At 38.5% G+C, this 21197-nt stretch overlaps 1 protein-coding gene across 6 annotated transcripts in view; it reads right to left on the reverse strand.

Moving 5' to 3' along the window:
- INPP5A (inositol polyphosphate-5-phosphatase A) overlaps positions 1-21197 on the reverse strand; it is a 444123-nt gene that overhangs the window by 149456 nt on the left and 273470 nt on the right. For all 6 annotated transcript variants that reach the window (XR_006282883.1, XM_038409257.2, XM_038409258.2 and 3 more), the window contains 2 exons: positions 12177-12229; positions 1545-1664 (listed from right to left, as the gene is read on the reverse strand). Coding sequence is in view for 5 of the 6 variants with exons in the window: in XM_038409257.2 (XP_038265185.1) it covers positions 1545-1664; positions 12177-12229 (173 nt within the window). In the remaining variant the exon portion in view is untranslated. The remainder of the gene's footprint in view (positions 1-1544; positions 1665-12176; positions 12230-21197) is intronic.

The following is a 21197-nucleotide window of genomic DNA, read 5'->3' on the forward strand; positions in this document are numbered from 1 at the left end:
ACTTATGTGCATTACAGCTACAACTTGCCTTGTCTGCATTAGGATTTTAAACATGTTAATTAATATATATTAGAAAGAAGGCCACACTGGTGCCAGATGACTTCGTGTGTGAGGGTAAGGGGGCCAAGTCTGGGGAGAGTGTATGTAAGAGGGTGGAAGGGACATGTCTTGCAAGGAACAAGGGAGGGAAGGTTGGGTGCAGGGTGATGGGAGTCTGTTAAGAAGCAGGGAGATGTAACTACTAGCAATGTCACAGAAAGCATGCATGTGTGTTTGAAGAGAAAATTTCAATGTTTAGATAAGAAAGGAAAAGAGAAAGAACTGCATGAAAAGAACCATGTTATGAATGAACCTATTCACTCCTGATATCAAATTATTCCTAACTTATCTGTAATTGCTTAGAGATTCCTAAAAAGTTAAGTTACATTTACAGTATCACCATTACATCATAATGACAGGTTTCAGAGTAGCAGCCGTGTTAGTCTGTATTCGCAAAAAGAAAAGGAGTACTTGTGGCACCTTAGAGACTAACAAATTTATTTAAGCATAAGCTTTCGTGAGCTACAGTAATGCATCCGATGAAGTGAGATGTAGCTCACGAAAGCTTATGCTCAAATAAATTTGTTAGTCTCTAAGGTGCCACAAGTACTCCTTTTCTCATTACATCATAGACAACACTGCATATGAAAATGTCTTTAAAGATAAACTTTTAGGCTCTATTTCTCTGGGAAACATGAAGTCAATCAATACTTCATAAAAGAAGCATTAAAATCTTCCAGAGAATCATTAGATCTGAAAGCTCAGGCTACTGTTGTATAAATATACTTCCTTTCTGCCTATACATTGCCAATACATGTATGCCCATACATAAATCATCTTTTCTTTCTTTTTTATGGATCCATAACTGCTAAAGAGGATTATCAAAAGTTTCTTTAGCATATTCTGACAGAGCACTGCCACTGGAATGAATTTACTTTGTTAACACTTTTATAGACCGTGGTGCTATGAATAGCTGTGGCAGCTGTGTACGAATAATACATTCTCTTTTACAAACAGATTAGATGTTTAGCGTACACTGCTTCTGTTGAGATTAACATACCTTGCTTTAAAAACACATTTGAACAGCAACACTATTTGTTTTTACTTAGCCCCTGTGTACTGGGGGGAAAAGGTGTACTTTTAAGATGTGCTAACACCTTTCAAAAATATACTTTTTTCCCCCTAGGCTACAAAAGGCTATAAAAAATCCATAGAAATTCCCCAGTCTTTTCAATTTCTTTTAAAATAATCAGCATTACAAATTGACCTCTAATCAGATCCATGTGAACACATTCTTAACTCTTATAAAAAGTGTATTGTTTTAATCTGTATTAGTGCAGTTTTGCAAGTGGAGGAAAATGCTATCAACAGTATAATGTGTGTAACTGTTTTTTGACAGTAGAATACAAATCTTGGTATGACTAGAAAGTATTATTTATCATAGCTTTTATAAATTACTAAGGGGAAGAGGAGGATGAGAGAGACTAATAGAGTCTAATACATACCTATCAAGTACATAACCAAGAGCCTTATGTCGTATTCCTGAGTAAACCGATGGGCTTGTTTCCCAAGCAATTAAATTGGAAGCATCATGGAAAAGATGAATGTTTACCAAGTCAAAGGCACTATGACAAAGGAAAAACAAATAAAATGACTCAGGATAAAAGAAAAAACATTAGTAGCAAGCAGTGGAGCATTCAACATCATAGCACAACATTGTATATTCACTGCTACGGCAACTTACATTTACTCATCCAGACAGTGCAAAGTTATGCTATCGTACTAGAAATTGCCATGGAGAGTAGCACCAATCTGATCCATGGTTAAGGTTTCAGCTAGGCGTCTGTTTACAGTTTATGTATTATACAAAAATAGAAAGATTGAGATCAATTACAGCTCAGAAAGAGGAGTGGGGATTTTTGTGCAAACTGGGCAAACTGTAACATGACATACGCATAACTAGAGCTGGCTGGAAAATTTCAGATGAAACAGTGTTTTGGAGATTCAGCTAAATTGAAACATTTTGTGGAAATGGTTTGATTTCACTGAAGATCCGATGGAACCTACCTGACTTCCTGCCAGCTCACCTGCCTGCCCACCCAGTGGGCTACCAGGAACCCCATGACTTCCAGGGTCTGTGGCTCCAGGGCAGCCTTCCAGGCAGACAGCCCCAGAACTGGTGTTCCATTCCCTTTCACAGAGAATTTTTGGTTTTGCTCCTCATTGGAATGAAACCAAATCTTGAAATGTTAAAATACTCTGCAAAATGGAATTACCTTTCTCTTACCAGCTCTATGAATAACAACTAAATAAGAACATAAACATGGCCATAGTTGGTCAGACCAAAGGTCCATCTAGCCCAGTATCCTGTTTTCTGACAGTGGCCAATGCCAGGTGCCCCAGAAGGAATGAACAGAATAGGTAATCATCAAGTGATACATCCCCTGTCGCCCATTGCCAGCTTCTGGCAAACAGAGGCTAGGGACACCATCCCTGCACATACTCGTTAATAGCCATTGATGGACCTATCCTCCATGAATTTATCTAGGTCTTTTTTGAACTCTGTTATAGTCTTGGTCTTCACAACATCCTCTGGCAAAGAGTTCCAGAGGTTGACTGTGCGTTGTGTGAAGAAATACTTCCTTTTGTTTGTTTTAAACCTGCTGCCTATTAATTTCATTTGGTGACCCCTAGTTCTTGTGTTCTGAGAAGTAAGTAACACTTCCTTCTTTACTTTTTCCACACCAGTCATGATTTTATAGACCATCATATTCACCCTTAGTCATCATTTTTCCAAGCTGAAAAGTCCCAATCTTATAATTTTTGTTGCCCTTTTCTGAACCTTTTCCAATTCCAATACATCTTTTTTGAGATAAGGCGACCACATCTGCACACAGTATTCAAGATGTGGACATACCATGGATTTATATAGAGGCAATATATTATTTTCTTTCTTATTATCTATCCTTTCTTAATGATTCCCAACATTCTGTTCGCTTTTTGACTGCAGCTGCACACTGAGTGGATGTTTTCAGAGAACTATCCACAATGACTCCAAGATCTCTTTCTTGAGTGGTAACAGCCAATTTAGACCCCATCATTTTGTATGTATAGTTGGAAATATGCTTTCCAATGTGCATTACTTTGCATTTATCAACATTGAATTTCATCTGCCATTTTGTTGCCCTGCCATTTGTTCTCCCAGTTTTAAGAGATCCTTTTGTAATTCTTCGCAGTCTGCCTGGACCGTGTTATAGGGGGGACCACATTAAAATGAATTGCAATTAAAGTAATTACATTTGGGATTAATGGTCGCAACCGCGTTATATGCGAATTTGTGGTATATTGATGCGCATTCTAGCGAGGGTCCGGTGTATATTGAAAAGGACTGGGCCCAGTACAGGGACACCACTATTTTCCCCTCTCCATTCTGAAAACTGACCATTTATTCCTATCCTTTGTTTCCCATCTTTTAACCAGTTACCAATCCATGGGAGGACCTTCCCTCTTATCCTATGACAGTTTACTTTGCTTAAGTGCCTTTGGCGAGGGACCTTGTCAAAGGCTTTCTGAAAATCTAAGTACACTATATCCACTGGATCCCCCTTGTCCACATGCTTGTTGACCCCCTCAATTAATTTTAGTAGATTGGTGAGGCATGATTTTCCTTTACAAAAACCATGTTGACTCTTCCCCAACAAATTATGTTCATCTATGTGTCTGACAATTTTGTTCTTTACTATCGTTTCAACCAGTTTGCCCAGTACTGAAGTCAGGCTTGTAATTACTGGGATCACCTCTGGAGCCCTTTTAAAAAATTGGCGGCACATTAGCTATCCTCCAGTCATTTGGTACAGAAGCTGATTTAAATGATATGTTACAGACTACAGTTAGTAGTTCTGCAATTTCACATTTGAGTCCCTTCAGAACTCTTGGGTGAATACCATCTGGTCCTAGTAACTTATTACTGTTTAGTTTATCAATTTGTTCCAAAACCTCCTTTAATGACACCTCAATCTGGGAGAGCCCCTCAGATTTGATACCTAAAAAGAATGGCTCAGGTTTGGGACACTCCCTCACATCCTCAGCCATGAAGACTGATGCAAAGAATTCATTTAGTGTCTCCGGAATGGCTTTATCGTCCTTGAGTGCTCCTTTAGCATCTCAATCATCCAGTGACCCCACAGGCTGTTTAGCAATTGATCTTGTTTATGTAACCCTTGTCTGCCCATCATCCTTTCCCTCCTCGCAGCTTTCAGTAGCTGTGTCATATCTGCCATAAGAATGTAAGGTCTTTGGGGTAGGGATTGTGTCTTGCTATATGCCTGTACAGTACCTTGCATATTTTGGACAGTGTTGTAATAGGAACAACATTAATTATATCTTGGCAATATTCCTGTCTATATGATGTCCTTTGCAATGTCAATTGCACTATACCCTCTATTTTTACTTCCAATTTTAAGAAACATTCTAATGAATATAATGTCACTATACCTTATACCATTAGCATCTCATTCTGCTTCCATTGAACAAACCCTAGAACTTCACAGTTCCAGCCTCTGCTTCTGTGTTGCAGCAAACATTTCCTTCAACAGCTTTGCTTTGAGTAGGGAGATTAAGGGTATATATGCACTACAGGTGTTAGGTGTGATTTCCAATTTGAGGAGACTGCTAGCTCTGATCGAGGTAGTGTGCTAAAAACAGAAGTGTAGCTAGGGTGGTGCAAGCAGAGCAAGGGATTAGCTGGCCCAAGTATACACCTAGGGTCTCAAATGGATCGTATTTGGGGTGGCTAGCCCTTCCCGCTGCTCATGCTGTTCCAGCTACACTTCTATTTTGAGTGCACTAACTAAATCAGAGCTAGCATGCATATGCGTATGTCAACTCGAGCTGGAAAATATTCTTTCTAACTCCAGGGTAGACAAATCCTTAGTCTTTCTAGTCAGAGGTGTAGGAAAGGTGAAGGAACTGTTTGCTGTGGCACAGAAGCAGAAATTGGAGCCATGAAGTTCCAGCTTTTATATAATGGAAGCAGTTCTAGCTACCAAAATACAGAGTTTCATTTGCTTCTGTGGCCTTTGAGGCTGTGGTTAACCAATTCCGTCTCCAGGCCAGAGGATTTTTTCTGTGTGTGAGAAGCTAGAATTTTCCCCAAATTTACAATCTATAAAGGTTTTAAAAACCTTTGGGTAAAAGGAACTCTATAAATCGTTATGAAAAGTAATGTGTTTAAACAAATCAGAATTTCTTACACATGTGACCACCTATTATTTAGTGAACAGGCACATGCATGCTTAAACAGATTACTATAATCTTATACCTATTTCATTATGTATACATTCTCTGCCTATACCTGACCCTTCTCCATCACCTTTGGATGCCTGCATGCCCATCAAGCACCCTGATAGTAGTCACACGATTTTGAACACAGCAACTGCAATTCTGCTCATCCCTTAAGCAGATCACACAAAGGTTTGTGGGGCCTCTTCATTTTTACCCTTTATCATGGAGTGGCCCTCTAAAGGGCAGGCAGAAAATAGCCCTATGAAACTTATACACAACGTAAAGTTTAATCAGATCATTCTGTCACTCAGCCCAATCCCTCCAGCAGTTATTCATTTCCTATCTTGGAGTAAAAATTTACTCTGAACCCATCCGTGAACAATGTTTTCTCTAAACACAGCTTCAACGTGCCCCAAAATAGGAAGCCCAAGAAGGCAGCACAGACCTTGGGGTCCCTCATGAGGCAAGAAGAAAAGGCTTGGTTAGTTACCAATAATCGGTGTTCTATAAATATATATTCCTCCACAGAGCCCCATCCTTGGAGGCACATGCTGTGCCACCTGCATTCAGGAAGATTAAAAAGCATTAAAGTTATCCAACAGTTGCCTGCCTAATTTATGGGCCAAACCAGAGTTTATTAAAGGAAGAAGTAGCCCTTCCCTTGTTTCTCACCAAGTGCTCAGCCAATTAATATGCATATGCTAAATACAACAACCAAGAAAAAAGAAAAGGAGTACTTGTGGCACCTTAGAGACTAACAAATTTATTAGAGCATAAGCTTTCGTAAGCTACAGCTCACTTCATCGGATGCATTTGGTGGAAAAAACAGAGGGGAGATTTATATACACACACAGAGAACATGAAACAATGGGTTTATCATACACACTGTAAGGAGAGTGATCACTTAAGATAAGCCATCGCCAGCAGCAGGGGGGGCAAAGTTTGTGTGGAAGGTTGGTTCTTTATTCCACACAAACTTCCTCGTGGCTGAACTTTACAAAAACTAGACAAGCCATTTACAACACACACTTTGCTTCTCTACAAAAGAAAAAGGACACTAAGCTATCTAAACTACTACATGCCACAAGGGGCAACAACAATGGTTCCCATAACCCACCCACCAATATTGTTAATCTATCCAACTATACTCTTAGCCCAGCAGAAGAATCTGTCCCATCTCGGGGCCTCTCCTTTTGCCCCTCCACCCCCATGAACATGATACAGTTCTGTGGTGACCTAGAATCCTATTTTCGATGTCTCAGACTCAAGGAATATTTCCAACACACCTCTGACCAACATATTAACCCACAGAGACCTTCCTACAAACACTACAAAAAGAAGGATTCTGGGTGGACTCCTCCTGAAGGTCGAAACAGCAGCCTGGATTTCTACATAGAGTGCTTCCGCCGACGTGCATGAGCTGAAATTGTGGAAAAGCAGCATCGCTTACCCCATAACCTCAGCCATGCAGAACACAGTGCCATCCACAGCCTCAGAAACAACTCTGACATCATAATCAAAAAGGCTGACAAAGGAGGTGCTGTTGTCATCATGAATAGGTCGGAGTATGAACAAGAGGCTACTAGGCAGCTCTCCAACACCACTGTCTACAAGCCATTACCCTCTGATCCCACTGAGAGTTACCAAAAGAAACTAAAGAATTTGCTCAAGAAACTCCCTGAAAAAGCACAAGAACAAATCCGCACAAACACACCCCTAGAACCCCGACCTGGGGTATTCTATCTGCTACCCAAGATCCATAAACCTGGAAATCCTGGATGCCCCATCATCTCAGGCATTGGCACCCTGACAGCAGGATTGTCTGGCTATGTAGACTCCCTCCTCAGGCCCTTCGTTACCAGCACTCCCAGCTATCTTCGAGACACCACTGACTTCCTGAGGAAACTACAGTCCATTGGTGATCTTCCTAAAAACACCATCCTAGCCACTATGGATGTAGAAGCCCTCTACACCAACATTCCACACAAAGATGGACTACAAGCCGTCAGGAACAGTATCCCCGATACTGTCACGGCTAACCTGGTGGCTGAACTTTGTGACTTTGTCCTCACCCATAACTATTTCACATTTGGGGACAATGTATACCTTCAAATCAGCGGCACTGCGATGGGTACCCGCATGGCCCCACAGTATGCCAACATTTTTATGGCTGACTTAGAACGACGCTTCCTCAGCTCTCGTCCCCTAATGCCCCTGCTCTACTTGCGCTACATTGATGACATCTTCATCATCTGGACCCATGGAAAAGAAGCCCTTGAGGAATTCCACCATGATTTCAACAATTTCCATCCCACCATAAACCTCAGCCTGGACCAGTCCACACAAGAGATCCACTTCCTGGACACTACGGTGCTAATAAGCGATGGTCACATAAACACCACCCTATATCGGAAACCTACTGACCGCTATTCCTACCTACATGCCTCTAGCTTTCATCCAGATCATACCACTCGATCCATTGTCTACAGCCAAGCTCTGCGATATAACCGCATTTGTTCCAACCCCTCAGACAGAGACAAACACCTACAAGAACTCTATCATGCATTCCTACAACTACAATACCCACCTGCTGAAGTGAAGAAACAGATTGACAGAGCCAGAAGAGTACCCAGAAGTCACCTACTACAGGACAGGCCCAACAAAGAAAATAACAGAACGCCACTAGCCATCACCTTCAGCCCCCAACTAAAACCTCTCCAACTCATCATCAAGGATCTACAACCTATCCTGAAGGACGACCCATCACTCTCACAGATCTTGGGAGACGGGCCAGTCCTTGCTTACAGACAGCCCCCCAATCTGAAGCAAATACTCACCAGCAACCACACACCACACAACAGAACCACTAACCCAGGAACCTATCCTTGCAACAAAGCCCGTTGCCAACTCTGTCCACATATCTATTCAGGGGATACCATCATAGGGCCGAATCACATCAGCCACACTATCAGAGGCTCGTTCACCTGCACATCTACCAATGTGATATATGCCATCGTGTGCCAGCAATGCCCCTCTGCCATGTACATTGGCCAAACTGGACAGTCTCTACGTAAAAGAATAAATGGACACCAATCAGACGTCAAGAATTATAACATTCAAAAACCAGTTGGAGAACACTTCAATCTCTCTGGTCACTCGATTACAGACCTAAGAGTGGCTATCCTTCAACAAAAAAGCTTCAAAAACAGACTCCAACGAGAGACTGCTGAATTGGAATTAATTTGCAAACTGGATACAATTAACTTAGGCTTGAATAGAGACTGGGAATGGATGAGTCACTACACAAAGTAAAACTATTTCCCCATGTTATTTCTCCCCCCCACCCCACCCCCACTGTTCCTCAGATATTCTTGTTAACTGCTGGAATTAGCCTACCTTGCTTGTCACCATGAAAGGTTTTCCTCCTTTCCCCTCCTGCTGCTGGTGATGGCTTATCTTAAGTGATCACTCTCCTTACAGTAAAAAGAAAAGGAGTACTTGTGGCACCTTAGAGACTAACAAATTTATTAGAGCATAAGCTTTCGTGAGCTACAGCTCACTTCATCGGATGCACGAAAGCTTATGCTCTAATAAATTTGTTAGTCTCTAAGGTGCCACAAGTACTCCTTTTCTTTTTGCGAATACAGACTAACACGGCTGCTACTCTGAAACCTCTCCTTACAGTGTGTATGATAAACCCATTGTTTCATGTTCTCTGTGTGTGTATATAAATCTCCCCTCTGTTTTTTCCACCAAATGCATCCGATGAAGTGAGCTGTAGCTCACGAAAGCTTATGCTCTAATAAATTTGTTAGTCTCTAAGGTGCCACAAGTACTCCTTTTCTTTTTGCGAATACAGACTAACATGGTTGCTACTCTGAAACAACAACCAAGAACAATATTCATCACTTATGAATATTGTATGTGAACATTTGTCACACCGTTTAAAATTAAACTCTCCTTGTTTTAGGATCTGAAATGGCTACACATTCTAAATATCCACAGAAGAGAAAATTACCTTTGTTTTTTATATACTATCTTTGAACAACACAACACAAAAAGAGCTACAGTAAGGAGTCAGAGAACATGGGAAATATGATGACACACCAACAGTTCCAAGTTCAATGGCAAATTGAAAAGCTGCAACTTGTGGGACAGGGCTGAGGTGCCTCCCTTATAGTTATGGATATGGTGCATATACTGTGGTATAATGTTACCCTATTATACCTTTACTGCTTTTTCCAGTTCTGAACCCATAAAGCAGCACACATGATTCTAAGAGTAAGGATCTATGAAGGCAGTTTGGTGAATATTAAGTATTTTTCCTGTTTATTCTTGTCATAAGATAGGAACCACGTTCAAACTTTCTGGGGTTGGGACTCTCCTGTGTTTGTACAGTATTCTACACAATCAGACCCCAATCCCAATATAGGTAATTATTAATAATATAATTTGCATAGAAGCAAAATAAACAGCTTCAGTGATTATAAAAACTCCAACACACCTTCAAAATCTTTATCACCTACATAAACCCTTTGTCTTGCATATGCCTCTGCTGTGAATGTTACTCATTTAGGATGTATTTCAGCAAGGTATTTTAGCACATATCTAACTTTAAGTACATGAATCTTGACTTCAAAGAGATTATTCATGTGCTTAAAATTAGGTATGTGCATAAATACATTGCTGTAAAGGGTCCTAAATCTGGATCAAATGTGTTGAGAACACAGAATCTCAGAGAGCTCCAGTTCTCTATCTCACCCAAAGAGTTAACGATATTAATGCAACCAATTAAAAACAGATAAACTATCTACCAAAGAAACTTCTAATAGTCAACTGCAGATGACCATTAGAAACACAGTTAATAGGTGGTAAAGCTTCTTCTCAGAAAGCAGTTTTATATGTAATATTGCAATGATGTTGGACATTATTTGGTTGTTTAAAAAAAAAAAGTTCAAGGCACAGATGGCTCATTAGGCTGATGCAGTTTAAGGTCATTAGTTTCCATAGCCAATACCTTTGACTTCTCACCTCTGCGGATCAGGTACCCATTTTGCAGTTGGGTGAACTAGAGGTAGCCTTTCAGTGTGAGACTGAGCAAAACTCAAACCCAGAGCCTCAGGGATTGTAGACAAGTACCTTAACCACTCAGACACTATGCCTCAACCTATTTGAGGGTACAATATTCATGCTTTCTTGATGGTAGAATACATTATTATTTACTCTGCTTTGTTTCTGGAATCTAATGGATGCCTTTGATATTTAGAACAAGATTTTCCATTCTCATTACCCAAAATTATATCAGAAACAACAATAATTTCCCCAAAAATCTGCTATATCTATAGCAGCAGTTTACCAAGAGCTTGAAGAATAAGAAATATACATTTGGTGTTCTTGAGAGATAGAGCTTGCCTCTTTCTGAGCCAACCATTCATTCCTGGATAAACGAAGGTGAAATTTAACCAATTTTTCCAGTTTTTTTCTTCCCAATTTTTGTCCCTTACACTCCTTTTAAATTTTAAAGACAAATAAAGAAATATGCCCAAAATAAATAAATATGAAATAAACTTAAATGTCTCAAATATAGAGGCTTTTCCTCATAAACGTCCCACAACATCAGAGTCAGTCTGCCCTGAAGTTTCTCTGGTTTAGGTCACTGAGACATGTGACCCATTCTAAGCCAATAGCCACTCTACACAATAATGCTGGGCTTTAAAAACTATTGACAAGTTAAGAAATAATGCAAAACTAACGTAAGAGTGAATGTTAGTTCACATGACCTCTCTCTTATAAGCCTATCATCAGACACAACTCAAGTAGGTTTGGCAATCTCATGATGTAATACACATAAGTGATAGTCAAGTACAGTCAGTGTCACAAACTTTTCAAACAGATCAAAAATATTTTCCCTCACATTATTGATATTAGGTTCAGATCCTTTTGTCCACACTGAACTTTCAAACAGCTTGTTTTACTACATTGCACTTAGTTTTCTAACTGTTTACATTATTTTCTAAGTAACATTATTTTAGGATAAGTTACTAATTCATCTCAGGGTTACACAACAAACTCACACTTTCCTAAGCATTCTTAAACAGAAAGGATTGCTAAATATCTTAAATAGTCACCATTTTTACTGAATATATTTATATTTAAAGACCTGTGCAGCAATAATAAGTTATTGAAAACAGGAGACATCTATGAGGGATAAACCTCTCAATTCCCTTTGATTTCTTATGGAGGCACTATCCCATCTAACATATAATAACTAAAAAATGTAACCCTACAAATAATAGCAAACTGAATATTTATGATTCTGAGTTTTTAAATATTTGGCCAGCATAGGATGAGCCACTATCTGGGCCCAAAATAGCAAGGCAGACCTAAATTCTGCAAATAAAAAACAATTGCAGATGTGTTTCAGTGCACAAATGTGTAGCAGGAACTGATGCATATGGGCTTGTTCCAACACCCAGTGAAGTCAGTGGAAGTTTTTCAATTGACTTAAGTGGGCACTGGCTTGGGCTCTAAATGGCTAGCTGAATGAGTACATAGAGAGTGGTATATTTTTTTCATAAATACTTCCAAAGCTTTTTGGATATCTGTGCCTCACAGATAATTTTCTTGATCAGTCTAATGGCAATTTCGCAAATATTAAAATCGCATTTATAAAAGTGAGTTGTACCACTTGTCATTTACAATTTACTGAGCATTATTATGCACATAATAAAGCTAAGCATGATCTGTCATCTCTTCTTTGTAGCAAATAAATTAGGTTATATACATAAAGTTTCTCATAGAAAATATACATGAAATAAAGATAATCATAAATAACTTAATAGGATGCAACATACCAATCAGCAATACACCATCTTGTGCGAATGAAGCCTTTTCTGGACCATTTACACTGAAAAATAAATAAGCAATTTAAATCAGTCAGCCTAAATGAAGGATTGATGGGAGTGTATGAAGAGGTTAAATATACTTTACAAGAGAATATTTTTAATGTTTATTGTTTATTGAGAACATGAAATGAACAATGCATATAATGTTTAAATAATGAGCACTATGAACTATACAAATAAAATATTATTCTCTACTATAAGGATTTAAATTGCACTGCTTACTTCTTTGTTTCATTAGTCTAACTATAAACTTGAAATAAAAACTCTTAAAAAAACCTAGTCACTTTTACGTAAGTGAAATTCCTTTCCTAACAAGGAAATGATTGTTACATTTGTACTTTCAGAAGAAAAATAAAATTACTTTGAATACATGCCAAAAAAACCCACAACCAATTCTTATCAATTGTGCATAAATGCCTTAACTTGTTTGTAAATTTACCTAAACTGTGAAGTTGCATCATGGAGTTTTACAATGAATTTAAGTGAATGGGACATATTAGAAAGATGTACTTTTTCTGCAGACTCTGCCTACCTAAAAATTCTGTAAAAGTTAAAGTCAATTTAAATGAGAGTATAACAATACATTTATCAAAACAGCAATATCCTCTGCAAGATACAAATCAACTACTACCAAGGTATAATACTGCTGGCATAGCAAAAGAATTCTTTCAGCCGTGGTCCTAAATTGCTCTACCCCCGCAAAAAAAAAATTAATTAAAATTAAATTAAATTAAATTAACAAAGCCATTATGTTGAATCCCATTTATATATAGCTACAGTGACTGTGATGCTGGACTATTCATTGCCCAAGATATACTTAAATGATGATGCCTATGATTTTGTGGCAAAGACTGCAACTACTTATAATAAATAACTATTAACCATAGTACAGCATCCTTCAGAATTGAAGTAATCACACTTCTGGCCTCTCATGAGGCAATATATACACTTTTGACATGTACCCGGAAAGAAGCTCTTTTCTCCTTACTGTAAATATAACACTAGATGAAATTCTCCACTCACCCCCAAAACTCTACCCTAATAAACTGGCGCCTAACAAAGTCCAAACTACCCAAATACCCTGAGAGAACCTGTTTCAATACAGAAATAAAACCCCCTCCGGCTGCATACTCTTAGCTGTCACCTACAACCCCACACTGGAACCTATACAAGGTATCATCAAACAACTATAACCCATAACCAGTGGGGACCCTATCCTGAAAGAAATCTTTCCTGAACCCCCTTTTCTGGCCTTCAAACAACCCCCAACCTCACCAAGCTCATCATCAGAAGCAAGCTCCACACAGACCAGGAACTACCAACTCAAAGCGGCACCAGGCGCTGCTAGAACAACAGATGCAAAACCTACAGATATATCTCCACTGCTTTAAGTGATCAACACCCCCACACACTACACACCTTTCAAGATCTATGGGTCCTACACCTACCTAATCACAACATGTGGTGTACTTCATGCAGTTCACTAAATGCCCCAATAACTACTATGTGGGAGAAAACAGACAATCACTACTCTCTCTCAAATGAGCTCACACAGGAAAATTATAAAAGACAAAAATACCGTATCACCTGTGGGTGAACACTTTTCAAAAAGCAATCTCTCTGTATTTGACCTATCAGCCTTCATCCTCAAAGGAAACCTGCACAACACCTTCAAAAGATGATCTTGGGAGCTTACATTCATAACTTTCCTAGAAATTAAAAGTCACAGTCTTAATAAAGACACTGGATTTATGACTTATTACAAAAATCTGTAACCCACTAACCTCCCCTTTTTGTACTATGACTAAAGGGCTGTTAATGGGCCACTTCGTCTTGAATAGTCTCATAGAATATATACTCACTACTTATGCTAAACTATTTATATGATCTTGTATTTAGCTGTGAAACTCTGAGTACCTTTCCCAGACCTGAAGAATAGCTCTGTGTAACTCAAAAGCTTGTCTCTCTCATCAACAGAAGATGGTCCAGTAAAAAATGTTACCTCACCCACCTTGTCTCTCTAATATCCTGTGACCAACAGGACTACAACAACACTGTATACATAAAGTCAAAGCAGACTATTTTCTCATTATTTTTCAGATGAGCATCACCTCTTATTTTCTTCTCTTTAACTGTACATCTATCCTCTTGGCAACCGGATCATTTAAAAATATTACCTCCCTGGTTCTTGCGGCAACAAATCAGCTGTAAGCAATCAGAAGAATGCAAAAAATACATTGTCCCTTTACAACTGTCCTAAGGTTTACTAAGGTTCCCTTACCCCCAACAAAATCCTCTTTATATTCAAAACATCAGTTTATAGAGATACTTTTAAAATCTGTATTGTTTTGACTGAATAACAACTTGAACTTGGTAGCTTGAAGGTGAAAACTTACATGAATATTTTCTTTTAACACAAGTTCACAGTGGTTTGTGTAAGTAGAGTTATCCAGAAATGATGAGCTACTCTCACTGATTTAGTTTTAATTTAAGAAAAAGACTATTTAAGCATCTGTTTTGGAAAAAAACATATACAATTATGTGGATTATATAAATTTAAGAGGAAAAAAAAGGGAGTCCACTTTCTAGTCTACAATTTTTGATAGTGTCCCTTTAAATACCTATATCCAGGATCTGAATTTTACAATTACATCTGTTGAGCAGCTCTCATATAAGCAGCTTAACTAAAGAACAGTTTTGGCAGAAACATGCTAGTGAGGATTGCTGGCATTCTCATACACTTCATATAGTTTCATCAGCTTTATATTGATTCAGCAACTGGAAAAGCAAGCAAATGTTCAACTGAAAATAGTAAAAAGTTCAAGAACATTGATTAACAATGAAGTGCTTCATCCAAAGACTCAACACTTATATTTGGTAATGTGAACAGATTGCACTATGAATGCTTTTTCTTCTATTTTTTTTCATGACTTGAATTATGTCCCCATAATTTCAGACAGTTTGCTATACAGGCACAGGGTGTTTTCAGGACATTTTTGCTGTTTTTTAAAAATCTGACATGGTTCTGTGCCTTATTCTTCCTGCATCAGGGATTTGTTTGTACCTGCCAGTTGTCCTTTCATAAGAATATTTCACAGTCTGTGATTCAACTTTGGGTGCCTGACTGACAAAAATGAATGTAGAAACACTGAAATTAATTTGTTTGAAGAGTTAAAGGATACCGAAGGGGAGATTTGAGAAGAGATAGTTGACTTGTGGGAGAGTTATAATTTTAACACCACCGATCCTCTCAATGAGAGATACCGTAGTGGTATTCCAACCCATTTTTCTAGTCCTTTGATAGCTTTTGTAAATTGTTTAATAAAATTAGCTTTGAAGAGTTCTCCTTTATCCAAAACATTGTGGATACCAAGATACCTACTTTGTGAAAGCTCTTTCAAGGTTCTAAAGATTTACTAGAAAACCATCAACACTGAATAAGGGTTGCATGCATATTTTCTATTTGTAATCATTGTATTTGAATTTTATTTCTAACAGTGGCCTCAGATTCTATTTCAATTAAGACTGATGATAAATCATACTACTACTTGATTCTTCTTTCCCAACTGAATTCTTTTAACATATTTAGATTGTGATCATACTAGCTACTAACTAACTAATTTAAAAAAAAATACAGAGAACCCTCTTACAACTACATTCAGCTTATTTCCAGAGTCCTATGTCAAATGCCACTCATGTATCTCAACATCCTCACCTAAGTTAACACAGCAATTGCTACATTTACTACCACAATAAATGTATCTTGAAAGAAAACAAACCTCCAAAAGTTAAGGACTTTATAAACAGTTAATGGATTTCAAAATAACTTCGGCTTTGAGTATATCAAATGTTAGTATCAACTATCCATGGTATGCCCAGATCTTGAATACTGTGTACAGATGTGGTCCCTTCATCTCAAAAAAGATATACTGGCATTAGAAAAGGTTCAGAAAAGGGCAACTAAAATGATTAGGGGTTTGGAATGGGTCCCATATGAGGAGAGATTAAAGAGGCTAGGACTTTTCAGCTTGGAAAAGAGGAGGCTAAGGGGGGATATGATAGAGGTATATAAAATCATGAGTGGTGTGGAGAAAGTGAATAAGGAAAAGTTATTTACTTGTTCCCATCATATAAGAACTAGGGGCCACCAAATGAAATTAATGGGTAGCAGGTTTAAAACAAATAAAAGGAAGTTCTTCTTCACTCAGTGCACAGTCAACCTGTGGAACTCCTTGCCTACGGAGGTTGTGAAGGCTAGGACTATGACAGGGTTTAAAAGAGAACTGGATACATACATGGAGGTTAAGTCCATTAATGGGTATTAGCCAGGATGGGTAAGGAATGGTGTCCCTAGCCTCTGTTTGTCAGAGGGTGGAGATGGATGGCAGGAGAGAGATCACTAGATCATTACCTGTTAGGTTCACTCCCTGTGGGGCATCTGGCATTGACCATTGTCGGTAGACAGGATACTGGGCTGGATGGACCTTTGGTCTAATCAGTATGGCCATTCTTATGTTCTTACCTTGCTGTATGTTTTTTAAAAATTGGATTCTTTACAGATATTCTTTCAGGATGTCTGATGCATTATGGAATGTATCAACTCAAAAAGCACTGTGTTAACTAGTATGACTAAGTGACATCTTGGCCTCACTGAAGTCAATGGCAAAAATCCCATTGATGTAAATGGGGCCAGGATTTCACCAGAGGCCTCCCGTATTAAATGTCTTTATCAAGCACAGCTACCATGCGCTACTAGTAATCTTCAAAATAGTCAACTATGCTTGACTGGGAACATTGTACAGTGACCCCTGAACAATGGTCAAACCAAGTTTTTTGTAGTCAACTATATAAAGCCTCACCCTCCAATGGAGTAGCTTCTCCATTTTCAAGAGACAAAGCTTCAGGCATTCCCTTAAGAAATACTAACATTCCAACTGAAATTTGTGCACTCTTGGCAGCTGATTGGACCAAAGCAGCAAACACAGCCAGAATTGGAATAGGATGTTTTGATAGAACTTCATACTGCAAAAGACTTCTTCGAATGACTCTAGGGAAATTAGTTCTTTGATATCCTTTCAGATCAGCTTCCCCTTTAACAAACAGCAGCCTCTTTGGACTTCGAAGTGGGGACTTCCATAGAAGGGCCCCGTTCAATTCCCTCAGGCTGCGACTAGGATATCTCTGGACACTCGTATTAATCAGGATATTGCCTGATTAGCTTCTTCCATGCTCTTTTTCTTCTCAGACATGTCTATTTGTTGGTAATAGAGGCTCGATGGGGGATTGGGGGCTCAGGGCAATATATGAGAGAGAAGGAGAACATGGATATTTTAAATATTGGATAGCAATGGGTATTTATAACACAATAGATTACATCAGATTCTTCCATCTGAGAACTAGGTTAAATAAAGGCCAATTTAGATGAAGTTACTCATGTCTTTAGGTAAAATAATAGACCTGCAACAACTTCTTTAGATTTGGAATAATTAGGGCGGTGAATGGTACACAAGTATTTGCAGATATGCATATTGATCTAATTAGAATCTGTACAGTGTTTCTTATTGTAAAAATGTATCTATTGTCAAATTTCCAAATGTGACTTAAGGCATTTGCATATTAGTTGATATGCCATTTATTTTAGGGTCCAAATACAGAAGTCTGTTATGGTATTTTGGGGTTTCCTAATGCTTACACTTGTGCAGTGACTACTGGTTTTATGCACAGCAGTATATACCTGATCCCACTTTGCCAAATTTTAATTGTAATAAGTGAAATTAAAAATCTGAAAACTCTGAGTTTAAAACACCTCACATTTCTAAAACTTGCAGTTACATTGTGCAAGCTTTCTCTTTGTGAATAGGGGCCCCAGGGAGATTATATTGACCTTTTAAAACCCTCTAGAAACACCACCTACATAAATAACTTCAGCTACATGGGGTAAAAGGACCTCCAGACAACATTAACATGAAGAGAGAGGTTATGGAGGGCTAATGTCAAAATGCACTGTGAGCAATAAGTAATGAACACAAACCATGATTGATAATGACTAGCACAGAGCCTTAATTCATCTTTTCTCCATCATTCTACTGTGAGGGACCATATCAAATTAAATAGTGGCCCAGCAAGGGTTTATTCAACCATACAAAGCAGGGCCATGAAGGAAAGACAGATTAAAGTGGCAATGACTGCAGTGTAATTGCAGCTTCTTAAATGAACAGCATGGTTCAAAGAGGAAGAAGGGAAAAAATGTGTAGATGAATCAATTGAACAACAAAAGAAACCAGGTCTAACAACCTGCAAGTGCAGCTGATGCACTAAGTGACCTTCAGTATCAATACCTCCCATATTATATTATCATTGCAGTAAAAGGAACTCCTCCTTAGAGCCTCATGTAGGGACTTGTGTTAAATGCTATTCCATGGATATTACAGTATGTTCAGTGGTTTACACTAGTCAGTAATAATACCAGTTGCATGAATGCAAAAAAACCACCACCACTTATTAGAACTTCTCATAGAAATAATCTGAATGTAGCTCCTGATGATGATGGCTTTCCTCTCCTTGATCACCGTAGAAGATTCTAAATGTTTACACTATTGTACAGATGTGAAATCATTAGATTAGATGATAAATTCTTTGGAACAGGGACTGTATCTTCCTAACCTTCCTGAGTGTTAGTACAGCACATAGCTCAGTGAGGTACCAAACCTGTTTGGGCCTTTGGATGTTATTGCAATACAAACAACACTATTCAAAAATTATAGACTTCTACTTGGGAATACAGCATATTTTACCTTTCAGTACTTAATTTTAAGTTTGTTTGGCTCATGATGGAATTTTTCTCAAATTACATTCAAATTTGTGTTCTATATAAAGCTATGCTCCTATAGCTATAGGTGCCGACTTACTCAGATCCTGGGGGGTTCTCAACCACTGCTCTGCCCCAGGGCCTGCCTCCACTCTACCCCTTCTCCAAGTCCCCACCCTGCCTCTTCCTGCCCCCCGCTTCTCCCCCTTCCCCCACCTCCTGCACGCCACTGAATAGCTGATCACGGAGGACAGAAGGCGCTGGGAGAATGAGGAAGGAGCTGATCCGCAGGGCTGCTGAGCACCCACTATTTTTTTCCTTGTGGGCCCTAGAGCAACCGCAGAGTCAACACCTATGCCTGTAGCATAGTAGCTTTCCTAGTTATTAAAATTTTCAGAAACACTTATCAGTAGTTCAAGATTCTAAAATTAATCTACATAACGGTAGAAAAACTAACACCATGCGGCATGCCAGTTGATAGTTTTATTCTTAACATAGAGCTATAATGACCAATTATCTAATAGGAAAATACTATCCAACATGGATTGTGAATTTGCTAAGAAAACATCTAATTGCAAAACTGACATTTCAAAAAGTGAATTTGCACACAATGTTAATAAATACAACAAACATATGATAAATCAAATGCATTTCCATCCAGTTTTATACTAAAGCATATAATTTCTAAATAATTACGTCCATTGCAAATGTATTTATATAGATCAGTAATAATATATTAGCCACCAACATATATCATTTCTTTATGGTAATTATTCAACTCAGAGTTCTACTTCTGAAAAATACTGTTTTTGAGAGATTACAATTGTATACAATATGTAATTTTCAAGGGCAAGTACATTTTGGCTCAAATTGTGCAGCTTTGCTTGAGTAAGGATTGCAGAGTCTCCTGTTTTCTTTCTATTCATATCAAATGGGACACAAATAAAAGTGCTCTGAGTATGTCTAGATGTTACTTAACCCAAAGATTTCTCTCTGAACAGTTTCACTGTGGATCATATTAATTGGATGGAAACTAAAACAACAGTCAAATGAGTTCTGTCCACAATTCTTTCCGCTAGCACAGGCAGCTTCTTGTAGTGGGACTCATCTGCCAGAGGCCTTTCTGTGATTACCTCCCTGTGGTGCTGGCAAATGCATCTTATGAAAGGAAGGCTGATTTAGTTAATTATTTTTAATTGGATGTTTTAGTTAAGTGTTTCTAACTGATAAAAGCGGTCTACATGCATTCTGTGTCAGCAAACAGGACAATAGCATGGAATGAGGAAAGGTCAGGGGGTCCCCCCTCTATGTTAAATAACCAGGAAAGAGCTAGTGAGTTGGAGATCACAGAGGAAGGGACTGGAAATAAGAAGAGGTTGACCCTACCAGTAGCTGCAGTCATGCAAGTTCTGTGCTAGCAGCTCTCTGGCCTATAATTACAGCCAAAATAACTAAAAATAAGTAGTTGCAATCACGAACTTACAAGTATTTGAAAACAGAACTCAAAAAATGCATGAGCACAGGCTTCTAATCACTCCCTCCAGTCTTGGAGCCTTAATATTTCCCTTGTCCTACAGATTTTTCTGCTTTTTCATGGTTTATTACACGAAAAAAACCACAACCCAGAACCACATACCTATTAAAAAAGCACTTCCTTTCTACAGGACAGGAGAATTTAGGGTTGCCAGGACTCTGCGTGGATGTGTCTATCTTATAGGTCACACAAGAACAAAATATGATAGAACTTCTATAGTTCATTTTCTCCAAGACTTTCAGAATGCTTTACAAACATTAATGAATTACACCTCACAACAGCCCAGTAAGGTAGATATTGTTATCCCTAGTTTACACATGGGATAGCTGAAGCATAAGATTATACGACTTGTCCATGATCATACAGAAAATTAGAGAGAGATAGGACAGCACAAGAACCCACTCTCCCAATTCGCCTGCCTGTGCTTAAACCAGATCATCTCCCTGCCTAATAGGACAATTTCTAAGGACCCTACCTTGCAAACAGTTATAGAAGTGCTTTGCTTGAAAACATGCAAGTAATTCCATTATCTTCACAGAAGCGCTCACTTGTTTCAATTAAGAATGTGTGAAAAGGTATGCAGGATTAGGGCCTAAAATAGCACAGCACATAAAATACAGCTAGAACA

This window comes from Dermochelys coriacea, chromosome 7, assembly GCF_009764565.3.
Source record: "Dermochelys coriacea isolate rDerCor1 chromosome 7, rDerCor1.pri.v4, whole genome shotgun sequence".
Classification (NCBI taxonomy): Eukaryota; Metazoa; Chordata; order Testudines; family Dermochelyidae; genus Dermochelys; species Dermochelys coriacea.